The following is a 6,640-nucleotide window of genomic DNA, read 5'->3' as shown; positions in this document are numbered from 1 at the left end:
CTATCGAAATATCGATACTATCGGCCATATTTAACACTGTACGGCAAAATCAACTTTTTTTCTGGGTATTGGACCAAACCCTTTTTTTTAAGAGATTGAGTCATAGGTAAAATAATGTTTTCTCCGTTTTTCGAAGTTGACCTCCGAAATCGAGATATGGGCCTTCGAAGTTCGAAATAGGACCTTTGGTAAAAAATTATATTTAATTATTGCATATAAATAACTAAAAACCTAAAACTATATTACAGGTGCTATAAGGGGTCAAATTTCAGGTCTTCGAAAAATTAAATTCCTTATATTTCAAACAATTTTGAACTGATTTTAAAAATTTGTACCGTTGTAAAGGTGATTAAATCCCCTTTTTTCGATATGCATACTTGTATACTTCGTATATAAAAATTTTAGAAAAAACACATTTAAATGAAAAACTAAATTTTTTTATAAAAAAAAAAAATCTTAAACAAAAAAATTGGAATCGTTGTAAAGCCGATTAAATCCCCTTTCTTCTGATGTGCATATTTGTATACTTCGTATATAAAAATTTGAGAAAAAACACATTTAAAGGAAAAAAATATTTCAAACAAAAAAATTACTAACCGATTTTTAAAAGGTTGGTATCGTTATAAAGGTGAATAAACCCCCTTTCCTCTGATATGCATATGCAATATTTAAAAATCGGTTAGTATTTAATTGTTTAAAACATTTTTATACCTTTCATGAGCATGAAATGGTATTATAACTTTGGTCCGATGTTTGTAAGTACCAGAACAAAAAGAGATAGACCCATCAAAATGTATACTTATATGATCAGAACGTCGAGCTGAGTTGATTTATCCATGTCCGTCTGTCCGTCTGTCCGTCTGTCCGTCTGTCTGTCTGTTTGTATGCAATCTAGTCTCTCAGTTTTCGAGATATCCGGATCAAATTTGGTAGGTGGGTGTATTTTTATAATGTATTAATCATTTGTCGGAACCGGAAGAATCGGACCACTATAACATATAGCTCCCATACAACTGATTGTTCAGATATGAGATTTTTCGTTATAACTTCTCCATTTACGCAGCTACGAACATGAAATTTCGCAGCACTTGCACCCATTATCAACAGAATGCTTACAGTGAAAATTACAAAGATCGGGTCACTATAACCTATAGCTCCCATACAACTGATTGTTCAGATATGGGATTTTTCGTTGTAACTTCTCCATTTATGCAGCTACGAACATGAAATTTTGCAGTACTTGCACCCATTATCAACAGAATACTTACAGTGAAAATTACAAAGATCGGGTCACTATAACCTATAGACCCCATACAACTGATTGTTCAGATATAAAATTTTTCGTTATAACTCCTCCATTTATATCGCTAGGAACATGAAATTCCGCACTGTTTTCAATAGTTATCAACAGAAGACTTACAGTGAAAATAACAAAGGTCGGGTCACTATAACCTGCAGACCCCATACAACTGATTGTTCAGATATGAGGTCTTTTATCATAACTCCTCCATTTATGCAGCTAGGAACATGAAATTTCGCACCACTTTCACTCATTATTTACAGAATACTTACAGTGAAAATAACAAGGATCGGATGACTACAACATATATCTTCCATACATCTGATTGTTCAGATATGGGATTTTACGGTAAAACTCCTTTATTTGAATAGCTAAAACCGATAAATTTCGTAAGATATTTTATAAATAATAATACAAAGTCTACTGAGAAAATCATCAAAATCTATGCTGTATAAGCTTTATCTCCTATAGCACTGATTGTTCAGATACCAGTTTTTGCCATATATCTCCTTTATGTAGGAAACTAAACCCAATAAATTGTGTTACCGGTTTACATACCGATCACATAGCAGTGAAAATCACTTAGATTGGTGCCATATAAACTATATCTTCCATACCTCTGATTGTTTAGATGCGATTTTTTATATAAGTATGTAACTCCTCTATCGATGTATGCAGATGTATTCAAAAGCAGTAATCTGTCAAAGTAAAATTTGCAGATATTCATGAAAGGTATGAAGCCTTCGGCATAGCCGAAGACAGCGCTGCTCTTACTTGTTTTTTATAAAAAAAAGGTATTTTTTCATTTAAAGGTGTTTTTTTTTTAAATTTTTGTCTTAAAACATCGATAGTATTTTTGTAAAACACAAACCATCGATAGTATAGTCAATATTTTTCCACCTCCACTTCTGTTTTGTTTTTCGATTTGTACTTTCACTACTGTAATAATGGAATTACAACCACTACCCATGGATATCTGAATGCATGTAGGTGTTTTTTTCGATACCATAGGTGGCGGGAGGCTTGTTGAATCATTTACTTTTCCACCACCATACAAAACCGCGGTTCGAACGTCCAGCTCGCGGTAGACAACGTGAGCAAGCTATGAAATTCATGTTGTGGTAAACAATTGGCGCGTGGCTGTGAGGGATGGCGCAACGAAAACTAGCTTTAATGGGGAATCCTGCTTTCGGTGCTCTGAAACCTCGAATTTTTCATTGTTTTTATATTTATACTAAAATTGTTGCATATTTTACAACGCTTTTATCAACTTGCAATGTTATGGGTCCAGCCACCATTCACTACTATAAAACCTATGCTTTGCAAAGATCCTATAAAAGTCTAGACATCAACCTCGTCGCCTGGTATCATATCAAAACTCTAGAGGTAGATGACGCCTCGCCGCAAGTAATTATATATTGCGCCTAAAAATATGCACTACATACGCTACAGCGGAAATGGACGACACGCCATTTCTTTAAATGAAATTAATTGGTGCTCATATCTATGCACATTAGGGTGGTCCAAAATAAGTAAAGTCGGAACTGTATGCTCTCACCCCCTAGGATGTTCTATATCGAAAAATGTGAAATAAAAAAACATTTAGAGGTCGCCCAAAGCGCTCAAAATTTTCCATGTATTTTAAATGGTATAGAATTCTTGAAACCCAATATTTTTCGACCGGAAAACCCTGTTTCTCTTCAGAAGATTCCCAGTAATAATACCCAATTATTTGAGAGCATGCAATAGACTTGAATTGATATGAAGGGTAATAACTATATGCATGTATGTGGTTATATGAATAACGATCGCTTAAAATCGATCTCAAATTTGTACTTGCGCTGTAGAAATTTTAGGTCTATGTTATGTAGTTTGACTATTGTCAATTAAATCTAATGCTTTGTATTGCATGCGCTTCACGTTTTTCGTTTTCAATCTCATAAATGGTTTATAATGACTTTTGCTAAAATTTTAAAATCAAAAATTATCAAAACAAATTCTATGGGACTGAGAAATATTATTTTCTACTTTTTAGTCCATTTATAAAAGCGTTGTATATTAAAAAGTTTTATTTTTATTTTATTATTTATCATTTGCTTTCTATAAAGAGTTTAATTTAGTCAACGGTTTTCGGAAATTTCGTGTCTACATAAATAAATCTGCATTTTAAACAAACGGAATTGAGCCCAGTGCCTTCATTATCATGCGTGTTTCAACGGCGCACAGTGGGAAGTTTTCGCTTCATGTTGTTATAAAATGGCTGGAAGAGATTTTTTTCTCGAAAGTGAATATTTTTTTTTTGTAATACTTGGAACAGACTTTACAAAAGATTGTCGCGGTTTGATTAAAACAAAAACTTGTATATTTATCAGCATTTGATGAAAGTCGAGATTAAAACAAGTAATTGTTAAGCAAAAAACAAAACCGACTTCAATTCTCATATAAAAATTTAAGATTACTGTTATTTTCTTCATGATCCAATGGTCAGATCTAAACCAAATTAGTATAGGAGCACCTCGGACGTACGTACTACCTTTCCTTTGAAAAAAGATTTATAGAAATCGGTTAACGTGGTCCAAAGTTATGCGCTAACATACATAAAAAAAATATTCCGACGAATTGATATCCTCCTGCTCTTTTTGAAGTCGGTTAAAAAAAATATCACAAACAACCTTTTCTAAAATCCTTTCGAATTAAAAAGAAATTGTTCAGTTCTATAAAAAACTTACTCTTTCAGCAATTTTTCAACAAAACTAGTCGAACAGCTCTATATAATATTTGGCAAAAAGTACTAATTGAGTGCTCCGATTTCGCTATAATTTGTTATCTGTGTAACTGTGTCATATGAATGAAGATATCTGGAAAATGGCGTAGATTGGCAAACTGCAAGCCCAACACACTAGGGGTGGAAATATTAAATATTATCCGATTTCATCAAAATTCTATTTGTAGCTTAGTTTTAACTAGAAAATTTTAAATCTAAAAGATGGCGAAAACCGGCCTACTGCCACGCCCTATAGCCATACAGAAGCCATTTCAAAAACTAATTCTTCTTAAAAGCCCTCTTCTATGGTGTAATGTAATTATAGATACGGTGACCATTCGTAGCGATTGTGGCGGGACAGTACCGATTTTGAGAAAATTGTCCCGCTGAATATTTTTTATAAGTCGGGACGTATAAGTGCCCCGATTTTTCATATTTTTACCGATTAAGTCCCGATTTTCAGTGTTTTCTTTATTCAGTTATTAAGACTCTCCCTGTACTCTGGCCCAAAAACCATTTTTCGTACAAACGAGGCAACACTTTCGTTATCACAAAGGACATAGAACATAAGGGAGCCATAAACATTATTAATAATAATATACTTAATTAAATTATAAAAAAAAAACTAATACCCTCAAAGAAATCGTGGATATGAAAAATATAAACTGTAGCTAGAGTGCGAAAATATAAATAGGGAAGAGGCATTTTAGCTTTGACAAAGTTTCAACAACATTTTGATCTTTTTAATTAAATTTCTTAGAAACATTCTGAGTATTTAGTACGACCACTGTAAATAAAAAATAATAATTCAAATACTTAAGAACGTGCATGTCTTCAAGTTAAAATTTTGAAAAATAAAAATTAACTAAAATACAACAACCACATGATCAAGTTTAATAGAAACAGCATTGTTGAGTTTATTTTTTTTTTTATAAAATTATCGTTTTTTTTTGTAAGTGATACGTATGTTTTAATAACTTAATAACATGAAGCAGATATTCGCACAAGACGAATTGAAACACAAAAATTTGATTTTGAATATTTTTTTTATGCTTTATTTGAAATGAACAAGCGCCAAAATTAACTCCAGATGTTCAATGTGATCGATTGTTAATATTTTTTATTGAGCTTTGTACCACGATTGTTTATTAGGAAAAATTAAAAAAGGAATAAACTGTCCGTCGGAAAATTTATTTTTTTTTTTTTTTTATGTATGTTACCGCATAACTTTGGACCCCGTCAATCGATTTCGATAATTCTTTTTGCATCGGTAGTGTCTCAGAGGTGGTCCCATACTAATCTGGTTGAGATCCGATCAGTGGATCAAGAGATATATATATATATATTTTTTTTTTATATGGGAGTTGAAGTCGGTTTTTTTTTTGCTAAAAATTACTTGTTTATGAAGTGAATTTAGTAATTTGGTCTTACCTGCGTTGTGACTGCGAATTACTGCAACTATTCGAATATGCAGAGTCCGAAACTTTAGTGTTGTGTGTAGATTCTGTTGATTCGCCTTCCATTTTTTTATAAATTTTTTGTTTTCAGTTTTATAAAAAAAAAATACTTATAAACTGTTATCAGCGCTTTTATTAAAATTTATTTGTAAAATGTATTTGCGTAGAACTTCACTGCGCTTTTTAACTGATGAGCTTTTTATTTAAGCAAATTTTTGCACTTTGTGACTAATTTTCATAGTCATACACTAAACAAAAGTATTTGTGGTACTTAAACAATTCTCATTTTATATAAATGATTTGCACAAAGTTTGGTATTAGTGCACTTGCGTGAAATTCATCAAAACGAAGTGCGAAAAGTGCAAGTGTGTTTTTTTTTGTAAATAACTCTTTAATTTATTAAAAAAGTTTATTTCCGCTCTCGGATTATTATTATTAGCGTTAAAACGCGTCGATTGATACCCGTGGAATTTGTTAATCAATTTTGGCCTGGTTCCTGGTTTTAATTGTTTTTACGAAATACACTTTTGTATATCTTGTATTTTTTTTTGCAAATGCAAGTCAATATTTTTTAATTATATTCGGTTAATAAGTATACATTTGGTTATTCACCTCACTTTGTTGGCATTTATTTAAAAATCACTGAATATTTTTAAAATTATTTTGCTTTAATTATTTTTTTGTGCTTGCATTGTAGTTTTCGTTCGAATATCCTTTTAATGCTGACAGTGCCGTGCAACAGTATTCCTACGACTGAGCTCCTGCTGTACGCGCAAATTTGTTTTATTCGCAAATATGTTATGGCACAATCACGTTTCGCCATCAGCGCCATAGCCATCGCCACCTTTCGTACGTGCCGTACTATGTGATATGACCCGGCGGCAACAAACGTTTCAGCGTCAGCAGCACAGCAGGCGCCAAGGCGAATCACACATGCCGGCACGTTATTCGGGCGCTTCTGCCTGCCTTTGCATACTTGCTAACCGTACTATCGGCATTCGGCGGCATGTCCATCAATGCGAGCAACAGTGTTCGGATTACTGAAATTCAATTCAGTAGTAAATGAAAGGAAAAATCCCAGTAAAAATTAAATTCCTGTAGTAGATCTGCAACCGTGAA

At 32.7% G+C, this 6,640-nt stretch overlaps 1 protein-coding gene across 1 annotated transcript in view; it reads right to left on the bottom strand.

Moving 5' to 3' along the window:
- The window catches only part of LOC118733327 (period circadian protein), a gene marked incomplete at its 3' end in the record, with an annotated part of 20,310 nt that extends 14,423 nt beyond the window's left edge, over positions 1–5,887 (bottom strand). Inside the window, 1 exon segment of the mRNA XM_036462683.1 lies at positions 5,496–5,887. Within this exon segment, the coding sequence (XP_036318576.1) occupies positions 5,496–5,587 (92 nt within the window). The 5' untranslated portion in view covers positions 5,588–5,887.
- Positions 5,888–6,640: the final 753 nt, after the last annotated feature.

The sequence above is a fragment of the Rhagoletis pomonella genome, unplaced genomic scaffold (genome assembly GCF_013731165.1).
Source record: "Rhagoletis pomonella isolate Grant_MI unplaced genomic scaffold, Rhpom_1.0 Rhpom_scaffold_00002, whole genome shotgun sequence".
In the NCBI taxonomy this organism is placed as follows: Eukaryota; Metazoa; Arthropoda; class Insecta; order Diptera; family Tephritidae; genus Rhagoletis; species Rhagoletis pomonella.
Note: the sequence above shows the minus strand (reverse complement) of the source record. Positions and strands in the feature narration are given on the sequence as shown.